The following is a 15041-nucleotide window of genomic DNA, read 5'->3' as shown; positions in this document are numbered from 1 at the left end:
GACTTGCAGTCAAAAGGAAACGTTTCCAAAGTATTTTTAAGACACTCCCCCTTCCTTGCAGAAGCCCCTGGCACACATGTTAAATCAGTGCAACAATAATGCTGATAAAACTACAGGTTAATCCATTTGGCAACAAAAGAGTCAAGTGCCACAAAAAACCTCCAGCCTGCAATTTATTTATTGACGCTAGTAGGTTACTCTTTTCACCACAAATCTGTCTGTAAGATGCAAGTCTTTTTCTAATGCAAATATAATTTATGGAAAGGAAAAAGGGTAGGCCACCAATTGAAAGAAAACATTTATTGAATCAAAGTCAATACTTTCCTTTTAATATCTACAAGCCAACACTGAACTGACTTTATTCAAGAATGAACACAATGTACAAAAAAAGTATGTCTGTTATAAAAATATGTCAATTTTTTTCCTGGCTATTGAGCTGAAAACATTTTGGCAAGTGCAAGATAGGTTTGGCAAGCAAATTTAAGCTGCTATTACCAATAACAAAGATCAAATAATTTTGTAATAGCTTTGTAGTATATTTAAGAGTCATTGTTAAAGTGGCATTGGAAATGCTAACCCCTAAAAAAAAATATGTATCACTGCACTGCCATGTACTTACGCATTCACATAATTTAACATCTCATCAGGAATCAGTATCTTTATCAATGAACACTATCCAACCTAATTTGAACTATTCAACCAGATAAGTGACATCTACCACTGAAATACAAGCTAGGGAAGGCAAACTACCTCCATAGCTGTGTATTTTATGTGTTGTTTACAAACAGAGAGAGAAGATTAGGTAGGTTCATAGATAATTAGATCAACCAGACAGCTGTTGTAATGTGAAATGAGGGAAAAGATAGAAACAGAATAAAGAACAATAGTGTTGCATCCCGGGTTGCATTCAGATTAGAGTTTTATAATGTTAGTTAGCCGGTTCTGTGTACCCCCGTGTTTCTGCCATTGGAGCTTCCCCATGTCACTCCAGTAACCACGCCCTGTTCATTCCTGAAACTTCCGTGTCAGTTACCCCATCCCCACGTCCCCGTTTGTCCCAGAGCCCTGTATCTGCCCCCATCACGTTCTCGTTGGTCACCGTGGTCCACGTCACCGCCATGTTGCCTGTCCCCATTGGGCGGGAGGGCTTCCGCCCTCGTCTGCCCACCCCCTATAAAACCCCACGCGCCCTTGGGTCTCAGTGCCATTTTGTCCACGTGGCGCTGGGAGCGAGCCGCGGTTCTCCATCGCAGCTCCACGCGACAACAAAAGCTCTCCAGCCGACCGCACGGACAGACTGGACATTCCTTCGCCTCTTTGTCTCGTCCCAGCGCCGGCCACAGAGCGCGGCCAGCCCCACGCCGGTGCGCTGAACGCCAGAGCGCCCGGGCCGCGCAGCAGCCCTGGTCCCGCCGAGAAGCAGCGGCCTAGCTGGGCTCTCCAGAGCTGCCCGGGTCCAGGGAAAACAACGCAAAGCCGCACAATAGTCCACATGTGTATTTGCATATAGAGATGGATTTGATTAGAATCAGTTATGCCTTATTTGTTTAGATGGTTTGGGTCTTTTTCCCTCATAAAAATGTAATGTAACCAGGCCTCAAATAATTGCCTTCTCTAAAATCACCAGCAAGAAGCAAAGAAAGGGACCATTTATAGAGATAATCTGAAAACAGTGCAATATTAAAATGCAGTTTCACAACATGTGAAAGAAACATGCTTTGGAACCTGAGCAAAAGGCATTTTACTGACTTAGTAAAAAGTCACCCTGTATGTTGTTTTCATTGGCACCTGTTCTGCCAGATTAGTATGTTGCTCTTAGCAACTTCCATGGCCCTAAATATTTAGTACACAGAAACTGCCAACTACTCAGAAAGGTCTACTAAACTTTTCAGCCAATATTGCAGGCAGTCTGACATGCTGCTACTGGAAATGACTATACAGGTTGAAATTAAGGAAAATTGTAGAAAGAAAAAGAAGCAGCCAAACATGTTGCTCTTCTGTGTAAATAGACTAAAGCGATTCCACAACACTTAGATACGGTACTACACTGGTTTATAGTCTCAAGGTCAGCTCTTTCAAAATAAATATACTGAACATTTACAACAAATGCCTCATGAATGCAAGTTCTCTCTTAATAATTTCAAGATCAATTGGTTAAAAACTAAAATAAAGACATGACTCTGAAGTAGCTAAGTTACAAGTCCTTTTTCAGAAACAGGCATTTCTTGGTGCCACAGCAAAATTTTTCACATCTGCAGTAAGCAATTTTTTTTCTTTTAGCACCAAGCAGGCCACCATAAAAAGCAACCTCACAAAGCATGCGGTCATCTACTCTGTTGATTTTGTATGAAATAATTATTTGTGCTTGCAGGTCTCAGACCTTTCAAAAATTCAATGAACATTAGGTAATTGAAGACACTAATGGAAACTCATTCATTTCTAAACTATTTGAGTGGAGAAAAGATTAAAAGACTAAAAAGCAACAGAATGTTGTGCATTAGTATTTCTGAGGAATGACGAAAGCTAAGATCGGAGCTTTAATTTGCCTTAGAACAACTAAAAAATGACAACCAATTCGAAACAGCTCTATGTCCGTGATACTGGTAGAGGCCAATGCGTGCATGCCACTGAAAGGCACAGTTGGACCAATCTGGCAAGTGGCATCATCAGAGCAGAACAGCAACTTTTCACTGGACTAATCACGAAGGGTGAACAATGAGCCATCACTTCTCTTGTCATGAGCACAGAAAGCAGTCACCAAGGCAAAAGAGAGGACACAGGAAAGAAGATACAGGAACTCACATAAACCTAAAAGACAGAAAACATGCATTAAACCAAGTTTGGAGCATTCTGACCATTTCCCAACTGCAACACTGCTATACATTGACATAACACCAGAGATCTTAGGGAACCACTGCCAAAGTGGTTCCATAATGACATCACAAACTTCTTATGAGATTTGTTTTACAACTAACTTCACCTGCGAAGACTGACCTACAAGATCACCCTTGGTTAATCACATGCTTAAGATCAGACTGATAAAGTCCGAACAATCTGCAGTCCATTCTGTGAAAAAGTAACATTCTTATGAGATACCTAATTTTTTACTCAGAAATGGATTTTAAAATTGGTCATCATAAAGACACAGGTTTTTGCAGGGAGATAATTATGAAGCAGGATGATTGTTTTTCATACTGCTCTAACAATACCTAAGAAGTAGAATGAAATACTTACAGCAAAGTTATCCCCAAGGTTATCCTGCCTTTGTATCTACGAGCTGCATTTGAACGTTTGCAGATATGCCACCTCCATAGCCTCCCTTGGATTGCATCTGATTCTGAATTGAGCTGACCTGGGGATAGAAGGGAAAAGAGGGGTAGAGGAAAGAAGAAGAACAATGAGCTGTAGCATCTTCTTTTAATTTTATTTTTTCTCTAGGTTTAGCTTCCAAGAGCTCCTTTGTTAAAAGTAAAGCTATATTAATTTTGCACAAGGACACATGCATCCAAGGCTTGCTTAAATTTTAACTTCAGCACGTAGCTCAGCAGAAAAGATTGAAGAAGTGGTGCTGAGGCAAAAGTTTTTCCTCTCTCCCAAAGAAAACTGGCTGATTCATGGTTTCACTGACCCATTTGATTAATCAAAAAATTTAAAAAATCAAATCTTTTACTGGCATTGACTCCACCTGACAAACTAAAATTTATCTTATTATATGGAAAATATTCTTTGGCAAGTATGATGAACCATTCATTTATCAACAAGTTTACATCATTAAGTTAAAAGTATAATATACAACTTGCAAATATCTGTATGGCTAATTCAGATCACTAAAACAGGGCTAAACTAGGCTTTTCAAATCAAAAAGGACCTTTTGGTTTGTTGAACACTTTTGATTTATCTACTTACGTGACAATATTCAATTCTTCCCTTAATTGATACTGTTCCTTTAAATGGAGGGCATTTATTTTTTAAATCACAGTCAATCTGAACTTTCCTGAACATAGCTGATTTGAAGGTATTTTTAGCCTGATGTACACAAATACAAAGAGACACACTCTTTGTGCCCCCTGTTTCACGCCTCATGTTTAAAGACATGCACATCCTGCTATGACTTCCACTACCTCTATCACCAAACAGAAAAGGAAACCCATAGTTCTTTCCTGCTTGTGTTGCATGAGTCAAAATAATCATGTCCAAGTGCCTGCAGGAAGACAACTTGAATCTCAAAGGTTTGGCCCTTTTTTCTCTGCATCCCAGAGCATACATAATAACTACACAAAGAGTGGAAAATAACATTCATTCAAGGCTATGCCTGCAGGGCACCACTTGCAATTATTTCATCTATGCTCCTCCTTCACAGAGACCTAAAAACATCACTGGAACATCACTATGCTGTATTAAAACAGCACAGGAGGAATATTTCCAAGCACCTTGCATGACATTCCCTGTCTACAAAGACGAAAGAAATGTATTTTCTTTTCTACAGCAAGCAAAACACATGCACATGTACAGAAGGCATCAGCAAAATCATTATTCCATGCAGTTTTTCAAACCTATGTCACAAAAGAGCCTGTTTTTTTTGATCTGTATCTTCAATGGCATATTGCAATGTTATGCAAAGGATTGTGTTTTTATGTATTTAAGCAGCACAATGTAAAACCATTTTATACTTCGGCCTTTTGCTGAAATAAGTGATACAGCTGCCGCAAAGCAATATTACCATCTTATTTTTCTTCAGGGAAAAGTATTCAGAGCCAATTTTCTAGTGCATCTGACATCAAAAACTACGAATGCAGTAAAAGAATGTGGTGAAGTGCATGGGGACGTATTGAAGAACTTTCACATTTTACCAAGCCACCCATCTTTTTCACCAAGCATCTTTTGCTGCCCATGGAAAAAAACAAAGTCTGAATTCAGGTTTTTTCCTCAGAAAATAATTAATCTACACATAAATGTATTCACAAGAGTGAATATAGGATGCCAGTAATTTTATCTGAATGAACTGACTCCAGTAGAAAAAAAACCTACAAAAATCTCCAGGCCACATCACCTTTCGACCTAAAAACTTGCTTACAAGACTTGAAAATTTTGGAAGGCAGCAAATCAACACAAATTGCAAGGTTGAAGTGTAGGTTTTCAAGAGTATTTCTAAAACTTAGACTAATTTCTCCAGTACATGCATCACACATGAGTTACTGGATAAGGAAGTATCAGGCTTAAATGCAGAAACTGCTGCCCTTAAAACAGAGAATGCAACAAATGAAACTAGTCTGCATTAACAGTTCAGTAGCTATTTTGTGTATGAAAACATTTGTAGGAGACATACAACGTTAAAATTGCTAAGCAAAAAAGGTCTAACATTTGTAGGCTTTTAAGGTGGCATTCTTTCTGAAGCATCGCCCTTTTGAGGCTGAGCAGCAAGAACAAGCACTGTGAAATGTAATTTTTGGTCTTTTTCTTCCCCAAAGATGCCATTGCCTTTCTCTGATAATATGCAACAGCAAGGTCCTTCTCTCTTATGTCTAATTTAGATGGGACTTAAGAATTTTAAAGATTTTGGAAAGGAAAGAGGATTGTACCCATTAAGGATCATGCAAGCTGTTGTGTTGCTTATGCATCTCATTAAATTTCCTTCTTTCCTTTTTTTACCCTCCCTTTCAGAATTAGGAAACAGCACAGACAGACCTTGAGAAAGAAAACAATGGGAAACTACATGAAATCAAAAACTGCACTGAAGAACATGAAGCATCAAAAGTAAAAGATTTCACCATGGACTGTGAAAGAAAAATAAGGAAAAAAGGGATGGGAATGAACAAGAAACAATGCACAGAGGGATCCTGCTGTTTAAGTACACCTCTGAGAAAGAAGCAAGGCACTCTACAGAGAAGGAAAACAAAAAAGCAAAATATTTCAATAATATTCTGAATAGTCAGAATACTATTCAGTCACAACTGTAAAGATGTATAACAAAGAATAATGCTGATGAAAAAAGGCACATGGCAAACAGGAAGTGAATAAAGAACCAAATATAAATGGAAAAACAGTAATTAAATTGCAGGTTTTCACCTAAGTTATTTAAAAAAAGAAAGCACAAAGAGGTTCCTTAAGGAATATAATGCCCATACTATAAAGGAAATTATGGAGCAGAAGAACATGTGAAGGTTAACACTGTAATCTTGGAATATACAAAGAATGCAAAATAAAAAATATACAAATATATGCAAAGAATGAATGCGGAGACCACCACCACAGAAGAGGCAGAAAATATGCAGTGTGAGAAAACAGAGATTTGAGCTTCTGAAGCTGGGGGAGAGGGAATGATTATTTTTCACATACAGACACTCTCTATCTAGGATCAGAAAAATCTCGCTGGTCATTGATGCAGCACATTATCCAAATAAAAAAAAAGGGGGGGAAAAAAGAGAGAAAGAGCTACTTAGAAGCATTCAAAATGAAAAAGTTTATGTAGAGAGACAATAATGATTACCTACAATCTGGAGATAAATTGGGTATTATGCAAGAAAAAGATTAAAGCGAACAGGCAGAAAGGGAAAAAATAAAGCTTCAGGCCACCTACACAAATTTCAAAAAGGCAGCTCAGCTGTGTGAATGAGGAAGGTTCCCTCAGGAGGAACAACAATTACTGAAAAAGCAAAAGCCACGCTTAAAAAAAGTAATCAAACAACCTGGTCACATTATTATTAGTCTATTATTTCAATTTATAATGGCTTTAAATATTAATGTAATATATCACATTAAATAAGGAATCAGTTTTAACTAAATTTTATTAAGTAGAATCTGTGTTTGGCCATTTAGCTTGCATACAGAAGTTTTACTAAAAATAATTTCCTGCACACTATGTTGTTTCCAAAAAAAGGTATTGCATTTTTTCATGTTGAATTTGCTAGCTTTGCCCTTCCTCATTACATGCTGAGTTACAAAAATTTTTGTCTGATGTCAATAACACCAACTTAAACTAGTTGAAACTACAAACCTTCCTAGCCCACATTTAAGCTTTTTTAGCTCTGCTTTCTATTCTGATACCACTAACAGGGATTTTTCCTCTCTATCAACAAGTCTTTGTCATCTCCAAATATGTTTTCCTTTAAAGACTATTAATAAAGTCAAGAAGTATTTTTCATCTACATAGAACTATTTTCTATATTTTATATTATTGTGCTTAGAAACAGATTGACATTTCACAGAAATTTGAAGCTCTAGAAGATACAACTACTTCTATAAGTTCATTTTCATTATTTATCTTACCTTCTGTTTTTTCACTTTCAGAGAGCTAAAAATATTTACTGTGTCCATCTTCTACAGGAAGCTACAAAATCTTACCTGTGACACTACTTGCTCTGGAAATAATTCACACTGCAAAGAGGGCTACAGAATACAGAAAAAGCTCAGCAAGAACATCCAAACATAAATTCATGTGCACCATAAACTGAGGTAAGTTAGAGTTCTACATGAACTATATTTAAAACACCTTGAGGCATTCAAAGTAAGAAATCTAGTCAACTATAAGACACTTGGATTTTTTTATATAATACCTGAGTATATTTTCAAGTATACATCTAGCATATCTACATATCAACGATAATGATTTTTTTTAAACTAAAAATTCACTCTGATTATCGTTTAAACAGCATCTAAAATGCGTTATCAATAAATATAGGAATTTAAAAATAAAATGCTATCAGGTCATTCTTCAGTTTCATACAGATTCTTTCTTATAGCTGAAAGACTCGTTGCTTCAGCTACAACATACAAATACAGTGTTCCTGTATTCTGTCTAATATGAAATTATGTTCATCCACTCATGCTTACTGAATTCATTCCACCGAATACGTCTCCAGATCCTACATGAGCTGTGTGAACGAAGTTTGTCGGCTCCCCAATCATGCTTCGATCAATCCGCCGTCGTCTTTTCTGAAAGGAAGGTAAAGAAAACATCTGAGATTCACTGAAAAGGCAAAACCAGCATGTGTCATAAAGGTAGAAGTTAACCATCTATAGGAAGGATATTGCATACACTGTAAGGTATTTTAACAGAGTCAAAAACCAGAGACCAAATTCTGAGGTTAACCGAAACACTAGTAATTACTGTCCTTTTTACTTGGAGGATATGTACCAGACAAGCACAGATATCACTCCCAGCATTTAGGCCAACAAAACATTTGTAAATAACCTTAATAAATTCCATTTATTAACTAGTATTTGCAATGTTTCATGCAGTAACTTCTGCCTATATTTGTATTTAAATCACAATGGGACAGATCAAATTTGAGTCATTCAAAACAAGAATTAAGGATCAAAGCTTGTTAGAATAGTCTATGAAACCACTAACATACAGAATTTCTTATTTGCATGCCCTGATGTCACTGTAATATACTTCATGGCAATGTCCAGAACAGTGCCTTGAGTTTGATCAGGGTTAGTCACAGACATATCTTTACTGAACTCTGAACCCATACACTCAAGATTGCTTTCAGTCTGCATGATTCTCGACTGTGAGCTGAAGGGGCGCAGTGCAGTAGAGTAAGGCAAAATGCCAGCTCAGGGACTCTTCTGATTCCTATACCATGCAACAGAAGGCAAGAATTGCTTAACCTCTGCTTCCCAGTTTTCAGAGTCACAGCTTCATTTTTCAGTAATCTAATAACATGCAAATAAAAAAATTAGAGGCAGTAAAGAATTTCCCTAATTAAAGCTGCTTTGGTTGGCTGCCTCCAGCTAAGCAATGCATCTAAAGGATAAAAACAAGAAAACCCTATCCTCATTTCTTAGACCAGAGCCAGGAGCTTAAACAGAGCAGATCATGCAGTGTGTAGTCACCATATGCCCATACTCTGAAAAATGCCTGCATTTGGAAAAAACCAACAGTTCCAGGATCTCAGTTTAAGCTATGTTGTACAAAGTAGAGCTTAACAGCAAAAACTTACTTGAGCTCATGTGAAACCTTCCCATTACCTTAAAGTTCACTTTGTCTTGTTTTTAATGATCTCTATTTCTAATTGGCTATGAGATTTTAAGACCACACAGATTCAAGGCATGAAGGTACATGTCCTGAGTGGGCTAGCTACTATTTCAATAGCTACAGATGAAATCTTTATGAATCAGAGCCCATAGCTATGAGAATACATCATAGGGTTTAGCCAGCAAGTACAAAACACCTTTAGTCCTGTTCTGCTCCTTTTTCCTATTACAAAAGGAGATTTCAGTAGATTTCAGCACCTTCTTGCATGCTATGAATAGCTGGGATGAGGAAGAACACATAAAATTCTGTGGGAACAGCTAAATACAATGATCTGATTTATGCTAAAACTAGTAGTGAATTCTCTAATTCCAAAGAATTTTGAAAAATCAATCAATTGATAAAATAAAATATTCCAGCTGTAAAAAAGTTGTACTTACACCATCCTCTACTATAATATGCTGTAATGTTGACACAGAAAGATGATCTAGACAGCTGCATGAAAATACACTGCTTTAATTAAAACACTTAAAATTATTTAATTCCTGCAGCAGTTGCCCCTCTCCCTCTTTTAAAAAAATAGCACCCAAATGTATGAATCTACACAATACACCCATAATTTCTTCATTTTAATAGAGTTTTGATGCAGGGAAGAAACAGACAAACTCAAAGACTTTAGATTTTTCTTTATGAGTTTTTAAGACATTTTAACTTTTTTTTGTTGTTCAAAGTAATTTATTTTACTCCTTAACTTGTTAAGATCACTGGCATGCCAGTAACAAAGTGCTGGATCTTGTAAATGCTTCTCCACTAATCATTAGCTAGTCAACCAGTAACCACTAGTTAAACTGCATTGCCATCAAACCATGTCTCTTAAGTGAGTTCTTTATCAGAGGCCATCAGCCTGCTACCCCCTGACATGTGCCCACTGATTTGAGCTCCATGAAGCTGTGGAACAGTATTCAAATGCAGTGCCACAAAATAGTTCACTGTGAAAGCAAATAAAAAATTGATTTACTTTTCTTTTTTTTTTTTTCTGCAGGAGTACCCAGCTTGTATTTACATTACTGTTTCAGCTTGGATTCTGAGAATGCTTTTGAAGCAACTTTACCAGTTCTCACTTATCATGATTCATTGCAATTTCAGACTAATCTAGGAGTGTAAAAATTACACCTTTTTTCTAAATGAAGCTGAACTGGAAGACCAACTGATGCTCTCCCATTGCTAACAGACATTGAGAGCAATGAACCAGGTGAGCCAGACTGGAGTAGATCACAAGACATCTAATACACATAATGACTCCCCAACAGCAACTGTTCTGCTGTCCTACACAGCTGATCCTACTAGAATGTACTGTTCCTGTAGACATGGTCTCAGCCAGAACCAAAATGACCAATTAGAATGTGTAGAGAGAGGAGATAGAATGTGTAGAATGGGGAGCACTGTAAAAAATCACCTCTTTACGAGGAGTGTAACACAGAAGAAAGCAGTAGGGGAACATGCCTGGAAAGGTTACAAAGCTTCTACAGAGGACACCGTAACTATTAGCTTTGCCAGGATTTCATTTTGAAATTACAGGCCTCGTATCTGTAAGAATACATGCATAACAATGTTTTATACACAGTAAGAATTAACACATGAGATTGATTTTTTCAGTATATTGAAATTGAAAGAAGCTGAGAAGCATCACATTCATCTCCTACTTAGGAAGAAACTAAACGTAGTAAATGCTCATTTCTCTCTACTATCTGTGGCTTTCCATGCTCTGTCCTTGTGCAGCTCACAACCTTCTTTCATGACTGATTTGTAGCTGTGAAGGACTGATTTTGTGTTCTGGGAGTTGAAAGTGCAGTGCTTGGGAAATGGCCCCTCTCTTCTCCATGGCCATAGAAGCTGTGGCTGATCAGCTGAGATAATCACCATGACTTTCAGGAGGGGAAGACACATAAAATTCTTCATGTTAAAAGGAAATAAAAAATGCTGACAGGGTTCAGCAAAATTTAATCCCACTAGGTTTCACTCATACTTCAAACTGCTTGACATCATACCATAAATAATTACCCTTAGAATACATTTACACACCACTAATCTAGTAATAAGTAGTAATGAAATGTGACTAAAGGTCATCTATAAAACAAATGAATGTTTATGACACTAGTGCAAAGAACTTCAACATACACACCCCTGAGCATTTGTACCATCTAAAGCTTTGCTTTCAAAGATGTTTCTGACTAAAGAAATAAATGCCCCAACCTAACTACAATGAGTCCTGTGTCCTCTATTTGCATTCCCTGTGGATTTTTTTCCTAGCAGGAGGGAAACAGAAAAAGGTCCATATTATAATTAGCTAACTTGACTGTTATCTTTCTTGACAGTTTAGGTCAAGTTACTAAAACACTCAGTATCAGGGGACAATAAAAGTTTAAAATCTGTATTAAAGTATTTTTTCCCCTCTGCCTTGTGCCAAAGCACTTCCCCTTTTACTGGGATGGCAAGGGGTGACATGGAGCACAACAATGATGAGATGAGAGGAAAAGACCTGTAAAAGGATCCTGGAAGTGGAAAATGAAGTGCCATCATTTAATGGCTTTACTCAGTTTGTTCCCTTGACAAAAAGCTGAAGAATTTGGATTGTGAAGTACGTACCATACAATCTTTACACCATGACAAGAAAAAAACTGATCTTGAAACTGAATCAGAAGAGATGCAGGCTTGTGTATTAAATGTCTTCAGAAGAATGGAAATAGTGCGAAGACCCACCTAACAAGCCTTGTTTTGAATGTGTACTAGCTGCAGTGAAACAGGATCACATTTCAGTTACCATAGAAATGAAGTAAAAATTGATCTTTTCTATTCTTAACCTGCAAGTGACGCTTTGCACCCACACGTTAGCATTTCCTTCGAAATACCAAATTAGAAATCAGAAAGTCTCCAATAGTTGCATCATACCAAATATGTGAACCCTGCAAGTTTCTCGAAACTTTAAACAATTTTAAACTTTTGCCTAAAAATTTAAACTAATTATACCATGTATTCGACCTGCCCTTCAGCAAAGCCACAAACATTTCAATGAAATGCTGTTTTTCATAGTTCAAAAGACTACTTGTTGCAAGAAATTCAAAACTGTAATTTGTTTCTTTAAACATACTGATGGGTCCAGAAGTATGCAAAATTTTCTTTCTACTCCCCTGTATTTTTGGCTTTGGAAGTTATCTTTTTTCACTATCTCCAGATTTTGTCCAGAGGTCAGGTTGCGCTTCTTTAGCTCAAGCCCTTTCATAAGTGATGGCAAGACTTCTGAATAAGGCAAGCTCTCTGCCTGTATGAAAAAGACAACTTTGGGAATTTTTTCTCCTTTCTGCAGTAATGCACCCCACTCTGCTCTTCATGAGTGGTCTTCTCAAAACCAAAAACACAAAAACAACAACAACAACAACAACAACAACAAAAAAAAACAAAAAAAAAACAAAAAAAAAAAAAACAAACAAACACAAAAAAAACACAAAAAAAACCAAACCACAAACAGAGTAACACCAAGGTCTCAAACATATATAAAAAATATTAAGTGATATCACTTAAATCTTGGGAGGCTGACAATTACTTTCCTGCTAGAAGTTGAAGATGCAAGTGAAGTCAACCTTTGTATGAAGTTTCATACAAAATATTCCCAAGTCAAGTGCCAGCCTACATTTGCTAGGTATCAAAAGCAAAGGAATCTGTTAAGCTCCATAAGAGCAAGTTCTTCTAATTCTACACCATATTTGAGATGGCTGTGACAAACATATCAGAAATCCAAGTCGAAGTGAAATGTAACTGACAACAGCATTACAAATGATCCTATAAAACAAAAATCTGTGTGGATTTTACCTGCAGCAGGCAGTCCTCAAATCAAAGGGGTATTGCAGGTGCAGATGAGGAATGTGCATTAAAGTACATGGTGGAAACTGAAGAAATTCAGGATATAATATATAATTCAATATATTATTGCCATATTGTGAATACAAAATCTCCAAAAACAATGCTTCTTTATTAAAATTCACACATATGGCACCTTTCTCCTATTGCTTACCCATTTAATTTATCCCTTTACAAAACAAGAAAAAGTGCCAACTCTTTTTTCTACACAGAAATGTTATTTATCCAGCTGTATGATGTTTATATCTGGCTATTTATATCTTAGGACCTCAGTAAACTAAACTGTAAAAAAAACAGGCAACAGAATACCCAGTGTCCTCAATGCCTACATGAGTAACAAATCAGTGGCAGGGATAGGCTGCATTTTGCACCACACATTCAGAATAACAAAATTTGGTATTTATGTCACAAGTAGTAAATCCTTGTTTTAATCATTCTTCTCTAAAACTAACAGAGACAGTTACGTTTGTATTGAGGAGAACTTTAAAAAAATTAATACTTGTTAATATCATCAAGCTACCACAAGGGAAGGATAACTTTCCTACTGCCAACTTTTTAGCATTTACCCAAATGTTATGAGTGTAATTTTTAATAACTGCTTTATACATATGGTTTTTACTTATTTCACTTGCAGTAAAAATACATTGCACATAAAATATTAATGTACTACTTAAGTTATATTAATATATCATGCATCTAAAGACATTTTTCTGTCATTCCATATTTATCTGTGTCCCAAAAATACAGGGCAGAGTACAATACATTAGAAAGGAAATAACACGCTAATCTGATCTATCTAGTCTGATTTTGTGCCATGTGTTTCCAACCAGATCCAAATCAATATGAAGTATTCCATATGTAAAATGCCAAGTGATGCACCTTCCTTTTTTTGATCAAGATTGTCTAGTCTTTCATTTGAACTATCTGTAGAAGAGGAACTTTTGTCCAAATTCGTCACAATTTCTCCTTATTCTTCAAGACATGATTATTTTTCACGACATACTATTTTGGCTTGATACATAATGAGAAAAAAACAAAACTATGTACCATGCTTTGGCATCTCAACTGATACAGTAAAAAAATCCAAGATTAATTTTCCAGTCTTGTATCAATTTCTTCTCTAGTATCAGACTATTAAAAAAATAAAATTAAAGGGAGTGGAGATTGTGTAGATCAAGGTATTAATAACACTCCACATTTGAGTGGATTATGGCAGGAACATCTGTGACTTCAGTGGGACCCATTCACCTGCCAGGCTTGCCTTCATGGAGTCAGCAATGCTTACTGTTGGCTGGCAGGCTCAGCAACCTTGCCAAGCCAAAAAATAGATTTTCCCTTTCCTTAAATGAATACTGCCATAAAACAGGCTTATCTCTCTTGGCAAATGCTAACTAAAGAACATTTAATTCCTCTCCAAAGCATTATTTGAGATTTAATAAATTTACTAGCTAACTCCTTACACAGAAACTCTCCCTGGTGAGCAGAGAACTAAATGATCCATCTGCACACTACAGAGTTGCTTTGCAGAATGGGTTTCTGTGGTCAGAGAATAATCACTTAACATGTATTGCCTCCAAAAAGTTTTCTTTTTTAAAAGCAAAAATATGACTGTGTATTCATAAACACTAGAAAGTTACTAGAAAGCTTTTAATACTTGTCTCCACAAAATGAGGGTGAATTTTGACTGCTAACTCAGTCATTACAATGGCATGAAATACAATAAGAAACAATTCACTCTGTAATACTTCTTTCCAAGCTTGACTTTTAAGTAACAGTATGGTAGTTAGAACATAATGAAATATAATAACTTTTAACATCATCTCACCCTTTGTAACACTAGGGATCTAGTGCTAATACATCTTTCCATTCTAAACCAATCCAAATCCCAAACTATCCTAAAGCAAAATAAATCCCAGTAGAGCCACCACAACTGCTATTCTTATGATAAACAGGGCAAATGCAAAGAAGGAATATCCTCCTGGTTTTCCTCTGTATCTACGTGCTACATTTGTTTTCACTATATTTTGTTTTCACACTATATGGGTGCACTATCAAGACACTGATAATACAGATACAATACGGATTTTTTAAAAAATTAAATAAGAGCTATCAAACTATAGGGTCTCATATCTATTGTGTTGGATTTCTC

At 36.5% G+C, this 15041-nt stretch overlaps 1 protein-coding gene across 4 annotated transcripts in view; it reads right to left on the bottom strand.

Annotated features, from left to right (window-relative positions):
- Positions 1 to 285: 285 nt before the first annotated feature.
- The window catches only part of CDC42SE2 (CDC42 small effector 2), an 84567-nt gene continuing 69811 nt past the window's right edge, over positions 286 to 15041 (bottom strand). For all 4 annotated transcript variants that reach the window (XM_053932057.1, XM_053932061.1, XM_053932059.1 and 1 more), the window contains 3 exons: positions 7831 to 7932; positions 3235 to 3352; positions 286 to 2808 (listed from right to left, as the gene is read on the bottom strand). In XM_053932057.1, the coding sequence (XP_053788032.1) occupies positions 3254 to 3352; positions 7831 to 7932 (201 nt within the window). In that variant the 3' untranslated portion in view covers positions 286 to 2808; positions 3235 to 3253. The remainder of the gene's footprint in view (positions 2809 to 3234; positions 3353 to 7830; positions 7933 to 15041) is intronic.

This window comes from Vidua chalybeata, chromosome Z, assembly GCF_026979565.1.
Source record: "Vidua chalybeata isolate OUT-0048 chromosome Z, bVidCha1 merged haplotype, whole genome shotgun sequence".
Taxonomy (NCBI): domain Eukaryota; kingdom Metazoa; phylum Chordata; class Aves; order Passeriformes; family Viduidae; genus Vidua; species Vidua chalybeata.
The sequence above is the reverse complement of the archived record's forward strand: the minus strand, read 5'-3'. Positions and strand labels throughout refer to the sequence as shown.